The sequence below is a fragment of the Rhincodon typus genome, chromosome 13, assembly GCF_021869965.1.
Source record: "Rhincodon typus isolate 14 chromosome 13, sRhiTyp1.1, whole genome shotgun sequence".
Classification (NCBI taxonomy): domain Eukaryota; kingdom Metazoa; phylum Chordata; class Chondrichthyes; order Orectolobiformes; family Rhincodontidae; genus Rhincodon; species Rhincodon typus.
This window is the reverse complement of record NC_063344.1, coordinates 13134178-13161920: the sequence shown is the minus strand read 5'-3', so window position 1 is coordinate 13161920 and position 27743 is coordinate 13134178. Positions and strand designations below refer to the sequence as shown.

The following is a 27743-nucleotide window of genomic DNA, read 5'->3' as shown; positions in this document are numbered from 1 at the left end:
TGTTTGAATGCTGGTTTTAAATTATACTGGAGCTGTTGCAAAGACTGGATGAGAAACTGTTGTGAGCACTGTTATGGAACCCTGTTATATAAGTGAAGTTATTTTCACTCGAGTACAGAAGATTAAGGGGTGATCTAATTGAGGCAATTAAGATGATTAATGGATTCAATAGGGTCAACAAAGATAAACTATTCCCTATGCTTTAGGGAAGCCCAGATCAAGAGGTGGTTGGGAGGATTAGCTTAAAGTTAGAATCAGGCTGTTTCATGGTGAATTGGCTGTGCGTGAAGATTTGTATCTTTGCCAACTCCTTTCAAAGAAACGCTAAGCTGGGTGAAATAAATCGGCAGGTTCCTGCATCAGCTGTGAATAAAGATATTTCACATAGGTATTTTTAGCCTGTATTCCACCCAGCATCATTTCAAAGTTGAGTATCACACAGAGCCAAAAACTCGCTCTTACAATTAGCAGGAGGAGCAAGGAATTGCCTCCATTGCTCCAAACTAGATTCACACCCAGCTTCTGGATCAGCCACTTTACCCTGAACACTCTGCCCTTGAGCCTACTCTTTGCTGGCAAATGGGACCAGATTAGCTTGGGATATCTGGTCAGCATGAATGAGTTGGACTGAAGCATCTGTTTCCACACTGTACAGCTCTATGACTCTATGAGATGAATTTCCCCTCCTCATCTCCCAAAGGCACTAAACTTGATGGGGTCCCAGTCAGCCGCAGCCCTCCGCACTTCATTTCCAACAATCATTTCCTGTTGAGAGACAGGAAGTTGAGAGATAGAAGAGGACATAATGAGGCTATATAATGGATATAGATAGGTTAAGTGAGCTGGCAACGATCTGGCAAATGAAGTATAATGTGGGGAAATGGTAAATTGTTCCATTTTGGCAGGATGAAAAGATAAATATGATGATGCGGTGTTGGACTGGGGTGGACAAGGTCAGAAATCACACAACACCAGGTTATAGTCCAGCAGGTTTATTTGAAATCACAAGCTTTCGGAGCGCTGCTCGTTCACCTGTCTTCACCTGACGAAGAAGCAGCGCTCTGAAAGCTTGTGATTTCAAATAAACCTGTCGGACTATAACCTGGTGTCATGTGACTTCTGTAAAGATAAACTGAAAAGAGGAATGATGAGAGATTGCAGAGCTCAATGATGCAAGGGAACTCTGGATATCTTGGTGCATGAAAAATTACAAAAGGTTAGCATGAAAATAATTAGGAAAGCTGATTGGATATGATCGCTTATGGTCAGGAGAGTTCAATATAAAAGCAGTTTGAGTTTCAGTTCCACAGGGCGTTGGTGAGGCCACATCTGGGGTACTGTGTACAGTACTGGTCTCCTCATCTGAAGAAGGATATTAATGCATTGGAAGCAGTTCACAGCAGGATGACTCAGTTAATTCTTGGAACAGGCAAGTTGCCTTGTGAAGCCATGCTGGTAGCATCTGGAGTTTAGGAAGAGTAAGATACACCCTGACTGAAACACATCAGATACAGAGGGGTCTTTACAGGGTGCATGTAGAAAGGATTGTCCCACAAGAGGAACCAACTAGAACTAAGAGTCATTGTTTCAAAATAAGGGTGTGCCCATTTTAGACTGAGATAAAGAGAATATTTTTTCTCATATAGTCTTTGCAACTCTCTCCTTCAAAAGGCTACAGCATCCTTAAATAATTCTAAGGCAGCGGCAGATCAATTATTGATAAGCAAGGAAGTGAAAGATCAGAGGCAGGTGGAGTGAAGGGAATCAGCCATGATCTTTTTGAATAATGGAAGAGGCTCACGGGGGCAAATTGCCTAATTCTGCCCCTTGTTCATACAGAGGTCATCAGTGATCAAACTTTATTATTGCCCCAACATTCAATTACAAGCTGTCCCAGGTTTGGAAGCAGTGAACTGACTCCACACAGATGGACATTAGGTAAGAGACGATGGGAAAGGGGTGGGTAAGGAGTTTTCTAGTGCCAGGTCATTCTTGTTCAGTGGATGAATTCAATATTTGGAGGATTCGTGCAGAATGCAGGATATGACTTCCAAATGAAGGCAGGATATGTTCTCACTGCCTGACCCCAAGTACAGGCTGACACACATACAACTCAAAGCAGCTGTACTTCACCACTGTTGCAAGGCCCTTGGTGCCAACATCAGCATTTAGGGAACAATTTTGATTTAACCTGCTCTTTGTGAAGCTAATAGGATTGAGAACAATAAATGCAACCACCTGATATCCCAATGTGTTGAAGTGCACCTATGTAAATCCAGTATTGCATCCAATTTGATTGGGAGGCTTAGGGCAAAATCATCCCTGGACGAGATTTCTATGGGAGCTCCGGGATCTCGTGTATCCCTCTGTCATTCCATTCACCTTTAAAATTTAGCAGGGATTGATGGGAATATGGAAATCATAGTGCAAACAGGCCAGTCCATGATCTTATTGAATAATGGAGCTGGCTTGAGAGGCCGAATGGCCTGCTCTTGCTCCTCATTTCTACATTCGGAATTTCCCCCATTTGATCACGAGGATATGGACAGATTCCCTGGCAACGGCATCTCATGAGTCATTCAGTGGGATGGATCTCTCATCCCTCTCTGCCACCCCAAATCAATAGCAAGATAGTTTTGAAACTCCAAGTTTGATTTTAGCTGAGATTGCTTCTATATATTCCACCCCAGCTTCTCTTTCAGTTCTGTCATCTGGCAGCTTGGCTCTCGATCTTAAGTTTCCTTAAGACTCTGGAAGGTGGATCAATATCCTTTACCTCTGATTGACGTGGTGGTATAATGGCAAGAGCATTAGGCTTGTTATTCACTAGGCCCCAGGGTAATGCTCTGGGGTTATCGGTTCAGATCCCACCACAGCCCAGCTGGAATTTAAATGCGATGATTAAATCAAGAATTTAAAGGTTGTATTAGCAACAGTGACAGCTGTAACTCACTGATAATCTTTATGAAGTGAAATCTGCTTCCTCACTGATCAGGTCTACTCGTGATTCCAGATCCACAGCAACGTGGCTGACCCAACAATGCTTTGAAATGGCCCTCAGCTGATGGGTAATATTCCCACATCTCACAGAAGCAGAGAATAAAAATTACAATATGATTTTAGAGTTCAACTCCAGAGAGGAATGAAATGTGTTGATTAGAAAATCCCACAGCAAGATTTTAGTGTTTTCTCCTATTTCCTTAGGTCACTTGAAGTGAGGAAACAAAAGCACATTTTTTTTTAAAAAAATCAAAAGTGTGATTAATCATCAAAAACAAAAAAGAAATAAGAAAAGTACACAGAAAAATCAAATTATTCAGCACTGAATTATTGGATTGCAACTTGTTAGCATGTTTTTCTTATTACACAGCAAATCATTTACTTTTCCTGTCGCCACTCAGTAATAAGCTAACAGGTCTGCCTTGCCTTACCTGGTGGGATGAAGGCTGTTTGTTGATGTAGCTGCATGTTTGCAAGAGCCTGTTGGTATTGGAACACACCAGCATTAAAGACAGTCGTGGCACCATTGGCTTTTTCTAGTGCAGGTCTCTTTGGTAAGGGGGGGAGGACACCAGGAGGAAGACCCTGGAAATGAGAGGCGAAGTAAAAGAAAATCGGGTAAAACAAAAACAGCGAAGGAAGAGAAAAACGAGAGAGGAAAAAAAACAGGAAGAAAACAACACACGATCAGTACAGAGTGCAGAATACAAGGCCACTATTTACACAATTCTAGCCATCTAGCAAGCAAGCAACAAGATTACTACCTGAGACAAGACAATAAAAATTGAAAAAAAAAGCAGAAATAATATGTACAGCAAGCATTACTCCATAAATTATTTTCAAAGAAAAATCAACAGAAACATCTAAAAATAACTACATTGTATGTTACTACTTGTCTTACACTTCACAAAACTTACAATAAGAGATGCGATACAGAGGCAGAAAGCAGCACTGCTAGCTCCATGACGATCGACATTAAAAGCAATGTTAACTACAATTTTTCAGAGCGATTAATAAAATGAATAACTAGAAAATAAAATGATAAACCCACAACTTTAACCCCCAAAGCAAAACTTGACATGCAACTCATGCATACTCAAACATTGAGTAACAAACATTTACGCGTTACAAACGTTTTAAACAAAAAAAAAGCCATGCCAACCAGATAAGTACAGAATTATTATGAATACATCGATTTAACGTCTCCCAATGTTATGTCAGAGGTCTGGGTAATCCACAGGTGATGAACTGAGTGTGGTACTTCAGTTAACACTATGGTTACAAAAACCAATTTATTTTTGGGGGTGGGGGAGAGTAATTTAGTCATAAATTGCCTGGGTTTCGCTTTGGCCGCTTTGAAATTTTGAGAGAATGATGTATTTTCTTGTTGGAACTTTATTTTCATGAGAATTTCTCAAAGCAGATGGTGCCACAGTCAATTTATCACCGCCCTTTACCGTTTTGCAACAGAAAATAACACATCAATACTGATTTTCTTTTCTCATTTCCCCTTAAATAAATGTTTTAAGTCATAACTTGTAACCCTATTAAAGCTACATGCCAAGCTAAAAGGTGAAAGGTCATAGTACCAGGTCAAAGGTTGCCTCGAGGGGTCGCTTCAGTGATTTGACAGCCGACTGAGTCTTAATTAGCAGGCAGCGAGCACATGGATGGCAATGGGCCAATGGGGTTCAAGCGCATTAACATAAACAGCAAGCAGAGGTGCATCATGGGGGCAGCAGTGCATTGGGAGGGGGTGAGGAGAAAACAAATAAAAAAAAACAAATCATCGGAATGCCATATACAACAAATAACAAGACTAGGCATGCACAATAAAGGCACTACTGAGTAGTTATTGTGAGGCTCAGGACTTTTACACATGTATCATTAATTACAAGAGCAATATCCCATTGAAATGAGACAGAGCCTGTCCCCTGTGTCCTCTGGTTCTCCTGGCCTGGGCGTCTGTACAGGCTTGAACATAGCACCAGACCTCCTGCGTCACGTTAATCGCGTTACGTACTGGTACAGATATCACACAACAAGGTTCCACTGCAGCCTAGTACACACTGTAATTATTTACTTAATCAATCTGTTTGAACATCCACCGCCAAGGGCAGGTGGGACTTGAACGCGGACCTCCTGGTCCAGCGATAGGGGCACTACCACTGCACCACAAGAACCCACCCACCTCCCCCTCTAATTGTATACACGCCATGCTTACATATTATTGTCAACATTAACGCATTGAGGGAAATACACAAACTTAGCCTCAAGCAAAGAAACAGGTGACTGAGTTAAAAGCAACGATAAGCAGTCACCTCTGTAACACTCCTGCCTTTTTACACCAGTTCTTCGCTCGACAACAGAGGGGTGAGCGCAAACAATGAATTTAAAGGGTGCAGCATACACACACAAAAAAAAAGAAACGCGACTGCAAATCACGCGGCCCAACTCTTCGTTTCTGACTGTGCTGAGCCTTGAGGAGGTGATGGCCTAGTGGTGTTATTGCTGGACTGTAATCCAGCAACCCAGACAATGTTTCGGGAACCCAGGTTCGAATCCCGCCACAGCAGATGGTGGATTTTGCATTCAATAAAATATCTGGAATTAAGAGTCTAACGATGACTATGAATCCATTGTTGGTTGTTGGGAAAAACCCACCTGGTTCACTAATGTACTTCAGGGAAGGAAACTACCTTCCTTACGTGGTCTGGCCTACATGTGACTCCATGCCAACAGCAATTGGTTGGCTCTTAATTGCCCAGAGGGAATGGGCAATAAATGCTGCCAGCGACACCCTCATCCCATGAGTGAATTAAAAAAAAAACTCTTATATGTTTCAATTAAATGACCTCTGACTCTTCTAAAAAAACTCCAGAGGATACAGGCTAAGCCTGCACTAGCCATCGATGCCCTCAGCCCATAAATGAATAAAGAGAAAAGAACCCAGCAACCCCGCGTCAAAATGACGACCGGCTCCTTTAACATCACCTGCCGGTTGGGTCCGGAGCGCGCTTGCCACTCACCATGGCAGCTGCGGTGGCAGCGGCCTGGGCAGCCGCTGCCTGGTTCACTTGGTGCTGCGCTGCCTTTATCTTGGCCTGCAGGTGGGCCGGGGGGTGGAAATACTTGCACTTTTCCCGGGAGCAGCGGCCCTTGATGTAATCCATGCACACGGTGACCGTGTTGTCGTTGGTGTCCACCATCGCGATGTCCGCCGGGTGGGCGAAGCGGCAGTCATTCTCGCCCCGGGTGCAGTTTCCACGCTGGAACTCCCTACACACCTGCAGCAAAGAAGTCAACCGCAACCACTTAAATCCTCCTTCAATCCGCTGCAACTTTCAACCAGTCCATTCAGAAAAAAAAACACACGCACAACGGAAACGCAAACGGCTCCGAGCCCCATGGCTAGTTCCATCAGCTGCCTAACGAGGATCCGGAGAAAAAGCAAAATCGATCAGCTACAAGGATGAAGACAGACCTGGCAGATTATAACAACAGTAATGATTAAACAGGTTAAAGCTCATTCCCTGTGAAAAGGGAGAGCTGAATAATACTGGATAAGAGATTTCCAAAACTACAAAGAATTGAGGAGATGGTGGCATGATGGTGACGTTATTGGGCTAGACTTCTAGGTCCCAGGCTAATGGTCTGGGAACAGGTGTTCAAATTCCATCACGGTAAAGTTTGAATTCATTTCAATTTGAGTTTTTGGGGCAGCATGGTGGCACAGTGGCTAGCACTGCTGCCTCACGGTGCCAGGGACCCGGGTTCGATTCCACCCTCAGGCGACTGTCTATGTGGAGTTTGCACATTCTCCCCGTGTCTGTGTGGGTTTCCTCCGGGTGCTCCGGTTTCCTCCCACAGTCCAAAGATATGCAGGCTAGGTGGATTAGCCATGCTAAATTACCCCATAATGTCTAGGGATGTGTAGATTAGGTGGATTGGCCATGGTATATTGCCTGTTGATCGTCATGGAGCCTGTAGTGTCCTGGGATGTGGATCAGCCATGGGAAATGCAGGGCTACAGGGGATAGAGAGGTAGGGGTTGGATTTGGGTAGGATTATCTTCAGAGGGCCAGTGTGGATTTGATGGGCCGAATGGCCTGGTTTCACACTGTCAGGGTTCTATGAAGTTTTTGGTAGGACAGATGTAAAGATGCTGTTGCCTCTTGTGGAGGAATCCTAACCTAGGAGACATAAATGTCTCCTCGTGGGTTATGGTTCACCCAAGGATTCTAGATTGCTATGGCAACATGCACTGCTGCACTGGGGCCTAGTAAGTTCAGGTGGCAGGATGGCTGGTCTGGGATGCAGGGTGATGCCAACAACATGGGTTCAATTCCTGCACTGGCTAAGATCACCATGAAGTCCCTCCTTTCATAACCTTACCCCTTGCCTGGCAGTGACCCTCAAGTTAAACTCACCACCAGTCATCTCGCTCACTAATGAGAGAAAAGCTCCATGGTCTTGTGGGTCTTTGGCAACTCGACTAGCCTGGAGCTATGGATAGTGATGGTCGAGGCTTCAACTTTCTTCCCGTTAAGTGACCAGGACTTTCTCCTTGTATTACTGCCTGCCATCACCATGTGTTGATGGAGTTACACAATGATACGCAATCTGTTTGGCCATGTGCGACTGTGCCTTCCTTAGCCATCAAATACTGGAGTGGGAACTTCAGCCAAGTGGTCAAGATACTAACCACTGCCATATAATATATCCATACTCATAAGTCAATGAAGAAATTAATCAATGTGGATTCAGAATCTGTGGAATTCATTACCAAATGGAGTGGTTCAGATGAAGAGTCTCCACCTATTGCAGGGGTGATCAGATAAATCCAAGGGAGAAAGTGGTGGGAGATTATGTTAATAGGTTGGGATGAATTAGGCTGGGAGGGGGCTCGTGCATAATGCAAATATCAGCATGCAAATATCAGCATGTGCTGAATGGTTTGTTTCCGTGTTGTAAACTTTGTGTTATCGTATGTATCAGTCAAAACCAAAAAAAAATTGTAAGGTTTAAGAATGGCACCAATAGATTTAAGAGGCCTCATAGAGACTGTTGTCGAAAATTGGACCAAATGAAATTCAAGGCAAATAATTGACCTGGCTTGTAAATGGGTTAAGGGACATGAGAGACAAAATGAAGATAACAGACAGGTACAAGAATTAGCAGAACGTGACTGTCAGCATCCCGTAGGGATTTTTCTTTCTTGATCACGGGATGTTGGCATTGCTGGCCAGCATTTATTGCCCATCTCTGACTGCCCTTAATCAGGTGGCAACTGCCTTGCAAGTGGTGGTGTTCCCATGTACAGTCTGCCCTTATCCGTCTAGGTGGAAGAGGCTGCGGGTTTGGAAGATGCTGTCTTGGAGACTTAGTGAGTTGCTGCAGTGCTTCGAGTAGATGGTACACACTGCTGTGACTGTGCACAGACGGTGGTGGAAGTTAAATGTTTAACGTGGTGGATGGGTTGCCAACCAAGCGGACTGCTTTACCCTGGATGGTTTTGAGCTTCTTGTATCTTGTAGGACCCGCGCTCATCCATAAGACCATAAGTCATAGGAGCAGAAATTAGGCCATTCGGCCCATTGAGTCTGCTCTGCCATTCAATCATGGCTGATAAGTTCTTCAACCCTATTCTCCTGTTTTCTCCCCGTAACGCTTGATCCCATTGATAATGAAGAACCTATCTATCTCAGTCTTAAATGCACTCAATGACCTGGCCTCCCCAGCCCTCTGTGGCAGTGAATTCCATAGATACAAGTATTTGGAGTGTATTCTGAATTATGTCTTGTACATGGTGGATGGGCAATGGTAAAGTTGGGATTGAATTTAAATCCAATCAGAAATTGAAAGCTAGTTTCAGCAATGGTGGCTATGAAATAATTAGGAGTAACAATGGCCGAGTGGTATTATTGCTGGACTGTTAACCAGAGACCCAGATAATGTTCTGGGGACCTGGTTTCAAATCCCGCCACAGCAGACGGTGGGATTTGAATTCAATAAAATCTGGAATTAAGAGTCTAATGATGGCCATGAATCCATTGTTGATTGTCAGGAAAAACCCATCTGGCTCACTAATGTCGTTTAGGGAAGGAAACTGCCATCCTTACCTGGTCTGGTCCATATGTGACTCCAGACCCACAGCGATGTGGTTGACTCTGAACTGCCCTCTGGGCAATCAGGGATGGGCAATAAATGCTGCTTAGCCAGTGATGCCCTCAACCCGTTAATGAATTTTTAAAAAAAATGCTATTAAAAAACTTGTTATTAACAACCCATCTGGTTCCCTCTAGGGATGAAAATCTGCCACCTTTACCTGGTTTGGCCTACATGTGACTCTACAGTGACTGAATCTTAATCGCTTTCTGAAACAGCCTAAGCATGGAGCTTGGTTTAAAGGCAACGAGGGATGTGCAACAGAAGAACACCCATATCCCAAGAAAATGACAAAGAAAAGTAGTTTTCGTATATAAAATATACAAACGGTCACTACTGTCCAATGTTAAAAGACCAAGGTTTCCAAAATTCAGATGTGGGAATGCCAACTGCAATGCTTTTCCTGTCTCCATTTCCTTCTGCGCATCTTGCTTTCACACGAGACACAATGTACAATGTGGCCTTCTCCAGATCACCTCAAGCCTACCCTGTTAGAGCTATGACCAAACTGACGATTCCTTGACTGAGGATTCAGAAAACCTTCACTCTTCTTTCTCCAGAGATGACTGACTGCACTTGACTTTCACTGTATCCTTGGTGTCTCCCTTTATTTCTTTTCAGACCCCTCTTTGTCCTTACTTAAAAACAACTCATCTCCTTGTACTCATGGAAGATCTTTCACTTGAAATGCTAACTTTGTTTTTGTCATGAGTTTTCAGTTTGGTTTACTTCAAATTTTTAAGTTACTTTCAATTGCATTACACGTTCACCGTGCGCACAATATTTTAATTATTTCTAACACAACTCAGCCGTATGATCTTCCAGTCTGAACCTGATGTTTAATTAGAGATTGTTTGTGCAGCTTTAAACGGATAAGGCAGTCAGGGGTTATCAGCGGTAGGTGAGAATATAGAGTTGAAACCACAGCGAGATCAGCCATGATCTTATTAAATGGTGGAGATGGTTTAAAGGGCTGAATGGCCTACTCCTGGTCTGAAATAACTGCACAGAGGCCGGTATCCCATCACCAAGGCATGCTTCATTTACTTGTGCACAGTACGCTAGCTGTGACCAGCCAGCTCCGAATCATTCATACAGTCATACAGCACGGAAACAGACCCTTCAGTCCAACCAGTCCACGTTGAACATAATCCCAAACTAAACTAGTCCCACCCACCTTCTCCTGGCCCATATCCGTCCAAACCTTTCCTATTCATGTACTTATCCAAATATCTTTTAAATGTTGTAATTGTGCCCACATCCACCATTTCCTCAGGGAATTCATTCTTCATGCGAACCACCCTCTGTGTAAAAAATATGTCCCTTTTCTTAAAAATCTCTCTCCTTTCTCCTTTTAACTGTTGTAATTGTACCAGCCTCCACCACTTCTTCGAGCAGCTCATGACTATTTACCCTATCCATGCCCTTCATGATTTTATAAACCTCTATAAGGTCACCCCTCAGCCTCTGATGCTCCAGGGAAAATAGCCCTGTAGTTCAAACTCTTCAACATTGGCAACATCCTTGTAAATCTTTACTGAACCCTTTCAAGTTTCATAACATGTTTTACTTCAGACAAGATTCTAGATAAATCTAAGTTTATATTGGTTTGGCTAATTTCTTAAGTTTGTCATGTGTGCAAACCCAATAATCAGTCTTTCTGCTCATGGGAAATAAAACTAACTTCTTGCAAGATTAGTAAAACAATCAGCTGATACAGAAGTATTTATAGTGTAAGTACGTATTGTTAATGGCTGTAAAATGCTGTCAAGATTGAATGGTGAAGCTCTTAGCGTTAAACTGTCTTCCAATTTTTCAAACATGGCATTAAACTGAGGCCTCACCTGCTCTGTCAGGTGGACACAAGAGATGCCATGGCATTATTTCAAGGCGAAGAGGGGAGTTATAATATCCTGGACAATACTTACCCCTCACTCAACATCACAAAAGGAGATGATCTGGATCTGGACATTATCTCATTGTTGGATCTGGGAGCTTGCTGTGCACAAAACGGCTGCCACATTTGCCGCCCTCCAGCAGCGACTCAATTTCAGAAGTATTATGTTGGCTGCAAAGTGATTTGCAAGATCACAAAATCTTTCCTTTCACAGCTGATGGCTTCAGAGAAGTGACCAAGCCCTACACCCAATAATCACCCTTGTCCTCATTGACCTATGCTGTCACCCTTACCCTCAGTTTTCTTTACTTTCAAGTTTATTTTCCCACCCTTATTTTGAAATATCTCCGTAACATCACCCACAGCCCTATGACTCTGTACCTCTGTCAGTATTCGAACCATTGGATAATGTAACCTTGCTGAAGGAATGGCAATAAACTCTGTCTGGACTTCTTTAGTAAGTTCTTCAATCTCACCTGCCTTTGCCATTATCCCTTTCCACAACCACACAAAAGTTAAAAGAAGCCGAAGTTAAGGAGAAAAAAAAAGCATTCTGGAAATAAGATATAGAACGAATAATCCGTGACAACCCAATCCTCTACTTTATAAAAATCATAAATATTATGTAAATGATTAAGAATTGAATAGATGTAATCTAATAACATATGATGTAGGAGCTATAATACAAAACTATGATTGCGGTTGGGCCTTTCATCTCTCTTCTGTAAACTAAGGAGACCTGCATTGTGCTAAACAGTGTAACTATTTGTTCACTGAAACATTCATAATTGGGCAATTCTTATATTATGTTCAACTTTATTTTTATTTGCAAGATAGTTTATGAGTAAGTTTTGAATATTGATGGCTGTTTGATATTTATCATCAACATCATTTGGATCTGTCAGTCTATCTATCTACCTATGTCTAAGTGTCTTTCTCTCTATTTCTTTCTTGCTGCTTGAATTCTCAGTTTCTTACACTCCATACCCTTATTCATTACCCATTCCCCTGGCCCGTTATTAACATTTTCTCTGGAATTTCTGTCCTTACCCTATTGTCTGCCCACTCCCTCTCCTCCTTTAACACCCCCAACCATAAGAAACTCTGTCAGTTCCTAAGTTTTTGGTTACACTTGCCAATGTCCTCCTCATTCTCTAGCATTAACATCTCTCTCTTTGATAAGTACAATATATTGCCACTTTCTAAACTGTAGTTAGTGATGTGTGAGCTTTTCCAATGACTCATTCAGCACTTTTTCACCTACCTCGCAATAGCTCTGCTTTGCCTGCAGCATTAAGGTAGAAAAGTTTAAAAAAAAAGTTGAAATGTAAATACTAAGTGCCTGACTAAAATGTGAAAGGCAGAGTGATGGTGCAGGGCAGTCCCATTAACATTATGTCACAAGTCACAATTTCAAACAGTATGTTGGTTTCAGCAGGATCTCAATGATGCTGCACTGAGGAGTATTAAAACTGTCCCATAATTTGCAAACAGTGAGCTCCTCCTTTCAAATCCGCTTCCTTAAGCTGTACGTCAGGTCACTGGACAGAAAATCACTAACCACGATCGGGGCCTTTATTCCCACTGGGCCTGAAATATTAACTCTGTTTTATCCTTCACAGATGCTGCCAGACCTGCTGAGCTTTTCCAGCAACTTCTATTTTTGTGTCTTTATTCATATCCACTGTGTGGCGCTGGAATGTTCTGGGCTTCTGATACTACAGTGTCCTATTATGTGGAACATACCACACAGCGAGGACAGAGTTTACATGTCGGCTTTCGGTTCCCGACATCAGGATAAAGTTTGGGACACCCCTCCCAGCCAGACCTGTGGAGCTATTTTCCATGAAGTGCTCTCATAGTTGGCTGTCTCCACCTTTGCCAAGCAGTCAAGGAAGCTGGGGATGGCTGCTAAATCTGGAGGACCCACCATCCTGCACAAGAGATCAGAGAAGAGGCCTACAGTGCATATAGAGGCCATTCGACGCAGTGAGTCAGCACTGAACCTCTGAGGAGCATCCCACCCAGACCCATCCCCATCCTATCCCCATGACCCTGCATTTTATCATGGACAATCCACGTAGCCTGCACATCCCCGAACACTGCAGTACGACCTATCCACCTGACCTGCACATCTTTGGGCATCAGCAATCACACCACCTGATCTGAGCTGGATGTCACAGAGGTATGTAGGGCAGTGTGAAGGCACCTCTATCCAGTCGCAATTGGAAGATATGAGAGGGACGAACAGTGTTAAGAGGCAGGAAGGCACAGCCTCCCTCAGACCCTACGTTAACTGTCACTGCCGTGGCTGTAGCTATTTACTGACACAGCCCCTTCCTTACTGAATGGAATCTCTAGCTATGATGGCACCATACCCACCATCCTGCCCCCTCCTGCAAACACTACCACGTGCCCCCCTCCTCCCCCACAACCTAGCCTAACACAGAGAGGCTGACTCTATTGAAGTGGAGGCTTTCCCAATTATTGAATTTGGCAGAATGCCAGAGGTTTTGCAATATTACTCCTCGTGGGGGACTTGACCAGGTAAATCTGCAGCCTACCACCTTTGGATGTGACGTGCATGTACCTTTCAGAGATAAACTGCTATGATTCACTTCTGCTGAGACAGGGTGTACTGTAGTGGTCCCAGACTCAGTCTACCACAGCAGCAATCGAGTGCAGAAATGTTTTACACTCACCAAGTTAACAATGTATGCCTACAACGTTCTCCAGTTACCAAGTTCACATTGTATGCATATAGTCTGATCGTCAGATAAAGACCCACATTATTGTTTTACTAATCTGTGTTACATGATTGGAGTGCAAACTCGAAATAGTAGAATATAATGGCTGATCCAGTTCTCAAGTTCCCCTTGGAAGCATCCCTGATGTTGGGAATACATCTGGGAGTCATCCTGATCCAGTATCTCCCCTATTTTCCTGACCATTTCCACTACTCCTCCCACTTCCAACACTCCCCAATGGGAATATTTTGCCCATTGTGTCGGTGCATTTCGAAGGACTCGGATCATTATTTACTGATGAAACAGATTGAAGATTGAGAGGACAGAGAAGCATGACTTTAACTGGACAATGAAGCAATCCATTCCCCGCAGGCAGCAAGATTTAAATCACATCCAAGCTTGGGCTGGTAAATGGCAAGGAATATAGATATCACACAAGTACCAGGCAATTCAATACGAGGGAATCTACCATCTCTTCATGATAGTAATTGCCATTACTAAATCCCTGAACCTTACGGGTTATCACTGACCAGACATAATACCATGCAATTGGATCATGGATAATCTATACCTTAAGACTAGTTACTCACCCTTGTTTCGTAACATTAATAACCTCACAATAACTTTCTCATGTTCAGAAACTCCTATTATTTTATAGATCCTCAGCCTGATGAAATGATAAGGCCAGTGATGCCAACATCACATTTATGAATAAAGAAAAGCAGCGCTTCATTGCAACATGCCCTACTTTTTTCCTAAAAAGTACTCTGGAGAATTAGTTCTGGATTGAGTCACCTTGACTTGAGAGGGATGAGAATATGGACTGACTAAATATTGCTGTCAACAAAGGTCAGTGAAGGGATAGTTTCTATTACCAGGCTACCCTTTCATATCAGACTGCTTCTCAAGAGAACCGCACTTCCTTAAGTGAGTGACAGTCGATTTTCAGCATTGATTGCCCAGTTCGGGACCCCAGTGGGCAGTGAGGTGGGAACGCAGTAAACTTTGTATTAACCTTAGGAATCAGCATTCTCAATAATCTGGCAAACTTGAAATACCAGAAATTTACTGTATAATTGCGATCTCCGTGATGTCTGAGTAGACAGTTGAGGATGCGAGTGAGAAGGTTCTCTGTCAGTAAGTTTTATTTAAGGCAAAGTTACATTATTATTTAAGTGATTGACGCTGGGAATAAAGTATAACAGTGATGTGTATACCCCCTGCATTATGTTTCCATCACGTAGTGTGTGTTTTTACACTGATTATGTGGACTTCTTGATCAACCGGAATATTTGATCAATTGGTTCACTCTTGGTCCACAGGTGTCGAGTAATGAAAAATTTGCTGTACTATCCGTGGGTCTTCCCACCTCAGACATAATTATGTTGGAGCTGGGATTCCCCAACTGCCAACCATCTCTCTGTTGGAAAGGGCTTAATTTTCCGCCCATTGTGCCAGGTGTGGTTCAGTTGGTAGCACACCCCGTTGAGAGTCTCAGGAATCTATTCTAAGGCTTGAGCACACACATTAAGCCCAACAATCTGTGCACTACTAAAGGAGTGCTGCATTGTTGCCTCGACCAACGTTTATCCCTCAATCATGATTATAAACAAATATCTGGTCCATTATCACATTGCTATTTGTGCTATAACAGTTCAGAGTAGAAGTGGGTTCAGGACAAGGGAATCCAGTAATCAGGTGTTGTCCACCCTCTCATTCAAGCAATGGTCTACGAGCCCAGATAGAAATTGTCAGCAGCCTACTTACAAGAATATTAAAACATGACTAGGCCATTCAGTTCTGATAGCCCACTAACCCACCATTCATTTAGTTCCTGCCTGACCAACTGTCATTGATCACTCATTGATCGCAGTCCTAACTGCAGACTTCCCAAACATCTGTTGATTCTTACGGTGCAGTAGGAGGCCATTCGCTCCACTATAATTCCTATCCCATAGTTCTGCAACAATTCCCCTTTCAAGTTTTCATCTAATTCTCTTTTCAGAAGACAATGTAGTATCTGCTTCCACTGTTCCTTCAGCCAATTATTTCCGGATCACTGCTAGAAAAATACTTTCCTCATGTGTTCCCTGTTTCTCTCCCTGCCCACCTTAAAACTGTGCCCTCTTGTTGCTGACCCTTCTTGTTCTGGCAATAGTTTCTCAGTTTCTTCTTCTTTACTCTATCAAAACCCTTTCTGATTTTTTGAGTGCAGTCAGTTTCTCCTTCCCTGAGTCAATAATAGAAGACCAACAAGCTCAATCTCTTCATTTCTTCCATGAAAGTTAAAGCTCCCCACCTTGGAACCATTCTGGTTAACCTTTTCTGCGCCCTATCAAAGGCCTTGTTAGGATTCTGAACCTATGGTGCCCAGAACTGGCCATATTTAAGATTACAAAGGGATAATGATTGATTGGGTCAATGGGCTGAGAAGTGGCAGATGAAGCTTAATTTGGATAAATGTGAGTTATTGCATTTTGATAAAGTGAACAAGAGCAGGACTTTTATAATGGTAGGGCTCTGGGTAGTGTTGTAGAACAGAGACCTCAGTGTTCAGGCTCGTAATTCTTTGAAGTTTACGTCACATGTAGACAGGGTGATGAAGAAGGCATTTAGCATGCTTGCCTTCATTGCTCAGATCTTTGAGTATAGGGATTGGGACATCATGTTGAGGTTGTACAGGACATTGTTGAGGCAATGTCTGGTGAACTGTGTCCAGTAATGGTCGCCCCATTATGGAAGGACATTATTAAGCTAGAGAGGGTCCAGAAGAGATTTACCAGTATGTTGCCAGGAATGGAGGGTTTGAGTTACAAGGAGAGGCTGGATAGACTGGGACTTTTTTTCATGGAAGCATAGGAGGTTAAGGGGAGACCTTATAGAGGTTTATAAAATCATGAGGGATATAGATAAGGGGAATGGCAGGTGTCTTTTCCACAGTATGGGGAATTTCAAGACAAGGGAGCTTATTTTTAAGATGAGAGGAGAAAGATATAAAAAAGACATGTGGGGCAATTTTTTTCTGCACAGAGTGGTTCATGTGTGGAATGAACTTCCAGAGGAAGTGATGCATATGGCTACAATTACAATATTTAAAAGACTTTTGGATAGGTACGTGAATAAGAAAAGTTTGGAGGGATGTGGGCCAAGTGTAGGCAGATGGGACTAGTTTAGTTTGGGGTTATGGGGTTGGTCCGAAGTGCCTGTTTCTGTGCTGTATGATTCTATGACTCTAAGACACAACTAGAGCTCAACCACTGATTTATAGGCATCTTTACGCAAGCTCTGGGGGGGAGGGAAAATTTTTAGATTTCCGTTAACATTCCCACTTGCTACTCTTACATCAGTATTACTTAAGTATGGCTGTGGTACCTAATTTCTGACGCTCAAATCACTGAGGTCAGGTGTAATACTGAACAACAGAATGACTGCAGCACAGAAGAACTCCACTCCACCCTTGATGTCTCTACCGGCTCTCTACAAGGGCAACAGCTGTAATTATGGTTGACCAAGATTAATTAACACCGATGTTAACTGTTCTTTGGGCCATTCCAGTTTGCACACCATTCCACAAAGGGTTCTACACAAACCTAATGCTATCATTTTTAGTCTCTTTCATTGTCACATAGAATAACCAAGAGTTAAAATTTGAACCACATGGTTGTTAGCTAAATGGCATCAAAGCACCATGAACTCTACATGAGTCTGCTTGCACACTGGCTGTTTACTAGGACAACAAGACCCTATATACCATACTCTTTGCCCTTTGGTCCTTCAATGAAACATCAATCTGAAAAGGAAATGAAAGAGGCTGGTGATTCCTTGAAATAACACAGCGGTTCAAAAGGATCTACCATGACATGCTGCAACATTCCCCCACAGTTATAGGTCACAGGTCATGGGTTCATAAAGGAGCTCAGCTTGTGGTAAACGGTCCAACATTTTGACAAAATTGCACAATAAGAAAGATTTTGTTTTCAACGTTGGTACTCGGATGGGATTTCTCAGTGTGTTTGTGCATATGTGGTCTGTGATCTGGCATGTAGATAATGATGCCTTGATGACAGAAATCTTAGTGTTAACACATACACACTGACAGAATCTAGCACTGCCTCATCACAACTTCGCTCCACTGTTGCTGAGTTATCACACTGTGTACCTGACATCCAGTACTGAATGAGTGGAAATTTTCTCTGATTAAATATTTGGAGGACTAAAGCCATTGAGTATGGTCCCTACTCCAAGCTTTGATTACAAGCTGTTGACGTCGGCTCTCCCCCAGGCAACAGTCTGACATTAAGTTCATCTGTTTACGATTCTGATCTCACATTAACCAAGAGATAAGTTCTGACCTCATCATCACCAAGTGCACCTATTGCTACTCCCACAGTCCCGGAACATGGTCTAATTTTGATATTATCTCAGGCCATTCATGCCTTAGTTACCTGTGGACTCCACTCGTCCCAGGCACCCCTCGCCCGCTGTCCCACAATTTACTCTTCACAATCCCGAGGTCAGCCAAACCTCTCTGCTTGTGTCTCAACTAACAGTCAGTCCCGCTCACCTGACACCACTGACAGTGAATTCTGATGAAGGGTCACCGGACCCGAAACATTAACTCTTTCTCTCTCCCCAGCTGCTGCCAGACCTGCTGAGCTTCCCTTGCATTTTCTGTTTTTGTTTCAGACCTCCAGCACCCACAGTGTTTTATTACAGCACTGATACAACTCCTGGCATACGTCGGCTCCTGTGTGAAGGAAAATCTTGATGAGAAGATTCCTGTTCTTGTTTACAAACGGTACCAATAGCCTCGGCCATCCTTATGTCTGGAACCTCCTCCAGCCCTACAACCCTCAGGTATCTATGATCCTCTAACGTTGGCCTCTAGTGTACCCCTGTTTTTAGCACATTGATGGCCCTACCTTCTGTCACTCACGCTTACACTCCATCTCGCTTTCCCTCTTAAAATGTACCTCTCTCTCTGACATTGAACTTTATTCTATCCTCTACATGACCAGTGTCATAGTTTATTTTAGAATGCTCCTGTGAAGCACCTCTTGGTGTTTCATTCTGTTACACTGCTGTATAAATAGCAGTCGTTATGCATGTGTGAATGCATGTATTTGTATGTGTGTGCGTGTGCGCGCAATATTGCGTTTATATGTGTGTATTGTTTGAAAGGCCTTCATTGCAGCTTAAAGCAATGAGTCATGTGTTCCACTCAAATGAGTGGAGTCCCCAGAGAGAGAATACTGCAGCATAGAGATTGAAGACTGGTTCTGCAGAAGAAACGTGTTCAGTGCTGCAAATGCTAATTGCATTAGTTCTGGTGCAAAATTCAGTAAAACATTCTAAGTCCATAAATATGAGAAAGGCTCCAGCGTTTTTGTCAACCTGTATATTTGGAGAATGTTTGTGCTTTTAAGAACAGGCTGGTTATACAATTGACAAAGCACCAACAACAAAAACAAAGTTGCTGGAAAAGGTCAGCAGGTCTGGCAGCATCTGTGGAAGAGAAAACAGTGTTAACGTTTCGGGTCCGGTGACCCTTCCTCAGAAATGATGGTGGCTCAGAAAATGTCAGTTTATATGCAGAAAATAGGGAAGTGGGTGGGGTAGGGAGTAAACGATAGGATAGAGCCCAAAGAGAGAGAAAGACAGTTGGACAGACAAAGGAGTTGCTAACGATCAGGCTGGGAGGGTGAATAGTTGTTGATGAGGACCATCAAAGCACCAGATTCTCTCCCTGCTCCTGTGCCTTTCATTGTGGTCCAGCCTCATCTCTGTGCTGAATCTTGCTGCTGGACTACACACAACTGGTGACTCTTTACTCTGGGCAGTGTGTCATCATGTTGCTTGTTCATAGTTGAATGGCCTCATCCATTGTCCACACAGACGTGCCCTCATGCAGGGGTAATTGGATAGTGATTGGAGTCTGAACTGTAGACCATCTATTGTCACCCTGCTTGAGATCAGGTTCCACCACATGGAACCAGGAATTTAACTGGGTGTGAATCAGAGGCACCAGCAGATGCACAGTGCCAGACTGATGTCTGAGGCAATGAAAGACTGCCAGGGATATGTAGGAACGTAGAGTTGAAGTTAAAATCGGATCACACATGATTGTATTCAATGGCGGAGATGGCTGGAAGAGTTGGGTGTCCTACTCTCATTCCTTGTTAGTATGTACGAACCAAGTTCAACCAATAGAAGCAGAAATGACTTGCACTTATGCAGCACAGTTAACACTGTAGAACCTCCATTAGGTGCTTCACAGAATTGGTTACCCCAGACAATGTGACACTGAAGCAAATGTTTAGTCGAGGTGGTAAGCTTTTATGTTGGGTCTTGACTGAGGAGACAGGAACAGAGAGATTTAGGCTATAGAAGGGGTGAAGGAAGGGGGAAAAATGAGCAAGGGGTGAGAGTCGGCATATCGGAGAATTCTCATAGAGTTATGGTGCTGGAACAGGCCAAGCTCACACGAGCTCTGGCACATTTCATCGTACCTTTGGTAGGAAATTTACCACTGGAAGTTCACAACAGGCAAAGTCTGACACTTTTGCTTATGGGCATTGGGGGGGGGGAAGGGGGACTGCCCCTGGTACAACAGTACCCAACTCCTGATGAAAGAATCCAGCATCATAAAGAGGGAACAGCACAGAAACCCTGCCTCTCTTGTTGCCTACTGTTGGTGAAACCAGCTGCCATTACTACCCCATGAAAGGATCCCTCCTGGATTCAAGGCCTCGGGTGTATGCGGTGTCAGTAGCAGCCACTGTCCACCTGGTGGCGCTGCTGTCTACACAAGAGCAGTTCTACACCCTTGATCCTTGAGCCTTATATGTGAGTGGCACAGGCGACATGGTTTTGCCCCATAAACAGGCCTGACTGGGGGTGGGGAGTAGGTAATGCTGGCTCTCCAACCAGCTGTTGAGACCTCCGTGATCCCTCCGGGAATTCCACCCCCTATTGCAACAAGGGATCACAATAGTGCTGGACAGGCTGGGAGGACCAGCCTGGCCTCTTCCTGTTTGCCATTGTTTGTAGGAGTCTTTGGAGAATAAATGCAGGTTTCCTGGAGGCAACAGCGACTTTCACTGGCTGCCAACATTAGACTTTGCTCAAATTATTTTTCAATTGACTTAAATGGGAATAAAGGTTGGGCTTGGGAGTAAAATGCAGTTGCTGGATCACTCTGATACAGTTTGTGTTAATACTCAAGATACGTATATACAATCATCTCTTTAGGAGATCGAAACCACGGCAAATACAAAATGTCCAGGAAAACAGAGATAGGGAGAGAGAAAGAGAGATAGAGAGAGAAAGAGAGAGAGTGACAGAGAATTCAAATGTTGCATTCACTGTGAAACTTCTTCAGTCATACTGCAATGATTCTGTAAAATCCTTGTACGACAGTGATACAGAGATAGAAATAATAAGGTCCTGAGCAAATCGAAGGGCAGTATTGATGAGGGGAAAAAGAGAGACAAATGCTGAGGGTTTGCAAACAGGACAGCAGCACTGGCAAATAATTGATTGTGTGGAACCCTGGTTAATCATCACTGATCTACCTATACTTACACCGTGTTACATTAGTCTTCAGTAATTCATCTGATAAAACACATGATGTCAACATTTATCAAATAGAAGCTGCCGTGCCCCCTGACCCTGGGATGACCACCAGCAGGGGGCAGTTGATAATCTTAAAGGATTGTCAAATGGTTGCTTCTTCGCTGGCAATTCTCATCTCTGCCACTGTGTGGCAGCAAACTTTCAGAACTCAGATGTGGCACTGGAAATGTTTACAGGTGTCTGCAGTCACCCATTTTGCATGAAACTCCCCTTTCTTTGGACAAGTTACAATTGTCTGAAAGAACTGATTGTGTCACATATTTGCTGGAATTCATACTGCAAGTCATCCCCTTCAACAAGCTGGACCTTTCACAGAATCGTAGAAAGATACAGCACAGGAGAAGGGCATTCGCCTCCACCATGCTCGTACAGGTTCTCTGAAAAAGCTATCTAATTAATTCCATTTCCTTGCTACAGCCGTGCAGGTAATTTTCCAAAACATAAACGGAAATTGCTGTAAAACCTCAGCAGGTCTGGCAGCATCTGTGGAGAGAAAAGAGATTTAATATCTCAGGTCCAACAATCCTTCTTCAGAATGCAATCCTTCAAGTTCTGAAGAAGGGTCACTGGACTCGAAATGGTAACTTCCATTTTCTCTCCACAGATGCTGCCAGGCCTACTGAGTTTTTCCAGCAATATCTGTTTCTGTTTCTGATTTCCAGCATCCGCAGTTATTTGTTTTTTTTTTGGTTTAGGTAATTTCCCAATTTCATTTGGGAAACTGATAGTTAATTTGTTTGCATTATAACCCTCTCCAGCAGCACATTCCAGACCTTGATCTCTTGCTGCATGTAAAAAGGCGCCCGGCTTTTATGGCATTTCTCTTTTATTATAATTCTTAGTCCACTGATAAATTGGAACGTCCTCCTGTCAAACTCACTTTGTGTCTGAAATAAACATTAATATAACAGCAATTACTCAAAAGTAACCTACCATTGGTCAAATCCCGACCAGCAACTATCCCTCAATTAATATCATCAAGAAACAACAGTGGAGCCCTCTTGTGGCACAGTGAGGGATGGGCAATAAATACTGGCCCAGCCAGCAACATCATTGTCCTACGAATGAATTAAAAATAACGCTCACAATCTGTTCCACTTACTCCTCATCGTCTGCCATCATTTTCCAGCCTCTTCCATTTCTGGGGAAGAATATCGGAATCATAACGTTAACTCTGTTTCTCTTTACACAGATGCTGCCAGACCTGCTGAGTTTCCCCAGTATTCTTTGGTTTTCTTTATTTCCAATATCCAGCGTCTGCAATATTTTGCCTTTAGCAGATAGATTCTTGATAAGCAAGGTGGGGGTGAAAGGTCACTTGTGATAGGTGCAAATGCAGATTAATTAGATCAACTGTGATCTTGTTGAATGGTGGAACAGACTTGAGGGGCCGAGTAACTTACTCCTGCACCTAATTCTTGGGTTCGTATCATTTATAGCCTTCGAAATGAATAACTAACAGCTCAGTTGGGACTTTGCACAATAGTGTAAAGTGAGTGAAGTCAATGGAAATTATTCATTCACAGGATGAGGACGTTGTTGGCCAGGCCAGAGTTTATTGCCCAGAGGACAGTTAAGAGTCAACCACACTGCTGTGGGTCTGAAATCACATGTAGGCCATACCAGGTAAGTATTGAAGATTCCTTCCCTAAAGGACATTAGTGAAGCTGACAGGTTTTTCCAACAATCGACAATGGTTTCATGGTCACCAGATTAATACCAGATTTTTATTGAATTCAAATTCCAACGTCTGCCCTGGCTAAATTTGAGTACGATTCCCCGAGTATTACCTGGTTTTCTGGATTAACAGTCCAGCGATAATAACACTAGGCCATCGCCACCCCAAACATGATTGGCGAATTCTTCTCTTTTTCACTCATTCATATCAGTTAGGGATCTACTCTCCCTCCTCAAACTGTCTTTTATTCCTGTCTAAGTTCATTGCTAAAACCAGAGATTAAGCTTTTTCAAACAATAGATGCTGAAACATCTCCAGTTCATTTCTCACATGGTTCAATTTGTCTGGGAAACTGCCGACTAAACAAGTTTCCGACCAGAACTGAACAGCAGCACACAGGATTCAGAGCACAGCAGAGTGGGGAATGGCACCAGAACCAACAACGTTCACAATGTTGTTCATGCAACAGACTGGCTTTCCGATCTGATCAACACAATAGCCTGGAACTCCGATCTAATATCAGTTTCACCAGAGCAACTGCAGAGGTTCAACAAGGTAGCTCATCATTATCTTCTCAACAGCAGCTAGAGATGAACAGTAAATGTTAGCAAATTTTTTGCAGAAACAAGCATCAGTTTGGCAAAACCCCACACCCTCATATCCCTTGAATCTGGCCCAGGTCCTACCCTCTCTAGTCAATGGCTCTTAATGACAGATTCTTCAACCATCAGGATCTTAGAACACTGTAAAATGTTCTTAGTTTTCTCCATTCCTCTATTGGCAACATCCTCCTCATAATTCCTGCTGGCTCTCCATACCTTCCCATTATTGTGAAGCCCGGTGGAATCTTTCTCTGCACTGGCAGCAGTATCTTTCGCGGCTTGGGCCTTAAGTTCTGGAATTCCCTCCCTAAACACTTGTTTTTTTAATTATTTATTCATTTGTGGGATGTGGGCGTCACTGGCTGAGCCAGCATTTATTGCCCATCCCTAGTTGCCCTTGAGAAGGTGGTGGTGAGCTGCCTTCTTGAACCGCTGCAGTCCTCCTGCTGAAGTTTGACCCTCAAAGCCATTAGGGAGGGAATTTAGGATTTTGACCCAGGGTCTGTCCTTTAAGACACATCTTAGAATCACTGTTTGATGACCTTTTGGCCACCTGGCTCTTTTCCTGATATGACACAGTGCTAAATTATATTCGATAACACTCCTGTGACATGTCTTGCAAATGTTTTACTATGCTCAGGGAGGCTGCAAGTAGTTATGGCTCCAAGTTGATCTGTGAGTGCGTGCTAATGTCATGCATTGTATTTGTGTTGACTGTATACAAAATCCCTTCTTCATACATAAAGTCACAGAAACAGACCATAATTTATATTCGCAATGCGCATGCCACTGCCTAATTTACTGTGTATATTGCTAAGTGTAGGCGAGGTCAGAACGATGCTTTGTGCATCTTTAATTTCGTGATTGAATTAATGCAAAGGTTCACATTTACTGTGGGGCTTAGCACAGCTGTGCTTAGTTTCGCACAGGGCAAGGAATAGGAATGATGTGAATTACAATGCCTAATACTATAACTTGAATCTGGATTCCCCACGTACCAAATGCGACTGGTTTGTGTCTTCAGGCAGATTTCATGACCAATTGTTGTGATGTCAACCCAAGCCCCAATCAGACATGCACTGCTTTCCGGTTCAGATATATCTCGATTTTAAAAGTTACATCCTAGTTTTCAACTCAACTGAGGCCTCTTCCAGTGTACTGTGTCCAGATCTGGCCTCACTTTATAGGACAGATATTATTAAGTTGGAGAGGGGTCAGAAGAGATTTGCCAGGATGTTGCCAGGAATGGAGGGTTTGTGTTATAGGAAGAGACTGGATAGGCTAGGACTTTTTTCACTGGAGTGTAGGAAGTTGAGGAGTGAACTTATAGAGGATTATAAAATCTTGAGGGGTATATGTAGAGTGAATGACAGGTATCTTTTCCCTAGGGTGGGAGATTGCAAGACTAGGAAGCAAATTTTTAAGGTGAGAGGAGAAAGATTTTAAAAAGACATGAGGGGTAATTTTTCTTTACACAGAGAGTGGTTTGTGTGTGGCATGAACTTCCAGACTGTTGCAAAGTTGAGTAGAGAACTTGTGGATTGGGAGGCAGGACATTAGAACTTGGTGTTTGTAAAATGCTAGGCGGGGAAAGCAGCACATGGTCCCTTTAAAAGATGATGTGCTTTTTCTATGCGTAGATATTCAGAAAGGATGTCCGTGGGCAGCAGCTTGTGGGTTTGCAAGTACACAGAGAGCACCTAAACTGAAACATGTGTATCAAAAGGCTGTACAGTTGGCAGACAAAGCAGCAGTTTTGTTCTGTTATCAAGACAGCAAATTTTGAATTTAGCCGATAAATTTGAACCAGGCACTTAGATACTCAAAAAAAACAAATAAATTCAAATATGATGGTTTTGACAACATAGGACCAATCCTACTGTAAGAAACTGGTAAGCCATCAGGGTATAAAAGAAGGGGCAGCTGGGCAAAGACAAGTGAACTAAGTGCCATCTGCCAGAGTTCGCAGCTCTCAGCTCTCAAGAGAAAATTGCTGGCTCTCACAGCCTTCTCTAAGTCTTAGAGAAAGCACATCTAAATAAAAAATCAAAGGTACCAATGACGCATCTAGTTAATGTTCCTGATAGAAGAATCGATGCAGAGGCACAGAGCATTCTGGAAGACACGTAATCTGGCTGTAATTTTGGCAGACTAAATTTTGTTTTTTTAAATTTTATTTTGTATAAGTGGGACTTGTATTTATTGGAACAGGATACCATTAGAATCTTGTATTATTCAGGAATAATTAGTAGTTAAAAGGGGTTTATTTGGTTTGTTCATAGCTTAGTTAATTTGTTCACTGTTACAGAGTTAGATAAATAAATTGTCAGTGCCAGGGATTTGTTTTACTTAACCATTAGAAGTTCCTAAAAGGTCGGTGACACCACTTTTCACACTTCTTTTACAGATTATAGGGCTCCTTTTTGGGTGTTTCGGTTTTAGTCCTCAGGGGGAGTCAATCTTCCCTTTATAACAGATTAGGTGCTCGGGACCAGGATGTGGCCAGCTCAAGTCGGGGATCTGAACGGAGATGAATGGATCGGAACAAATTTGGACAGATTTGAACAGATTTAGGTTACAAAAGGTTCCAGCAGATTTAAACGGACTTGGGGACTAATGTCTTCGATCTTTAAATAAAACTTAGGTGAGAAGTGGAAAATCTATTTAATTTTGGTTGCTTGTTGTTGTTTAAATCAAAAGTGAGCTAATGGCTGTCTCAGTCACTATGAATTTTCTGGGGGTGGAAGAAGTGACTTTGGGGGTTTTACAAAAGGTGAGCGAGGAAAAGCTGCTGGAATTGGCAGATGAGCTGGAGCTGGGGTTGCATTTGTTTGTGAGAAGGTACTTACAGCAATAGCTTGACATTTAAATTTGCTGGAAAGACCATCAGAATCTTTGGAAACAGCTAGAATTCAATTGCAGGTGAAGCAGCTTGAACAGGAAAGGGAAATGAAACTCTTTTGAATTATGGTTACAAGCAAAAGAAAGACAAAAAGAAAAAGAGAGAAGAAAGCAAAAAAGAGAGAGACGAAAGGGAGAAAGAGGAAGAGTTTTAACGTCAGAATTTGCAAATTTGACAGGATAGCTGACTTAAAATGATGGAAATGAAGGTAGAAGATTGCCTTAGTGAGGAGGAGATGATGATGAACAAACCCATTGTAGTCAAAGACCTGGTAGGTATATATACACATATGTCAAAACCTTACCAAAATTCAATGAAAATGATGTCAAAGCCTTTTTCATTTCCTTTAAGAAACTGGCTAAACAGATGAACTGGCCAGAGACTATGTGGGTAATGTTAATTCAGATTAAATTGGCAGGCAGGGCTGGTGAGATGTTTGCAGCGCTGTCAGAGGAGGCGTCAGGAGAATATGAAGAAGTAAAACAGGCTATTTTGAGTGTACCAGAAACATATAGACAACGGTTCAGAAATGTAAGAAAGGAACCAGGTCAGTTTGAAAGAGTTAAACAGAATAACTTCGGTAGATGGGTGACAGCATTAAAGATGGAAAAGATTTATGAGGTTCTTAGAGATATTATTCTGCTGGAGGAGTTTAAAAACTCATTTCCAGAAGTGAGAAGAACTCATGTTGAGGAACAGAGAGTTAAAACAGTGAGAAAAACCGTAGAGACAGCAGATGAATATGCATTAGTGTATAAATCGAAGTTGAGCTTCCAACAGCAATTTCATTCTGTGAGGGATAGAAATTGGGAAAGAGGGAGTTTCTTCAATGAAAAACAGGAAGTAGATCACACTGGGAACAGTTTACCACGTGTGAAAAAAGAAACCCAAGAGGGTGAAATAGAAGTGAGAGACCTCAGGTGTTTTCATTGCAGTAAGATGGGACACACAAAGTCACAGTACCAGTGGTTTAAGAGAGGCACTGGGAAAAAGGATGTGGTAAAAGAGGCTAAATCAGTGGGATTAGTTGAGGTCATGAAGGAAATCCCAAGAGAATTCGAGGAGCTGGGGGAGAGTGCACAGCCTAGTCAAGGGCTGGATAGTAAGATAGTGC

The 27743-nt window shown here is 42.8% G+C and overlaps 1 protein-coding gene across 5 annotated transcripts in view; it reads right to left on the bottom strand.

The window, feature by feature from the left end:
* Nucleotides 1–27743, bottom strand: part of mbnl1 (muscleblind-like splicing regulator 1) — a 66677-nt gene that overhangs the window by 24019 nt on the left and 14915 nt on the right. For 2 of the 5 annotated variants that reach the window (XM_048604240.1, XM_048604241.1), the window contains exons 3-5: nucleotides 6030–6287; nucleotides 4590–4643; nucleotides 3432–3585 (exon numbers count right to left, since the gene is read on the bottom strand). In XM_048604240.1, the coding sequence (XP_048460197.1) occupies nucleotides 3432–3585; nucleotides 4590–4643; nucleotides 6030–6287 (466 nt within the window). The remainder of the gene's footprint in view (nucleotides 1–3431; nucleotides 3586–4589; nucleotides 4644–6029; nucleotides 6288–27743) is intronic. The other 3 variants (XM_048604243.1, XM_048604244.1, XM_048604242.1) reach the window with 2 other exon arrangements.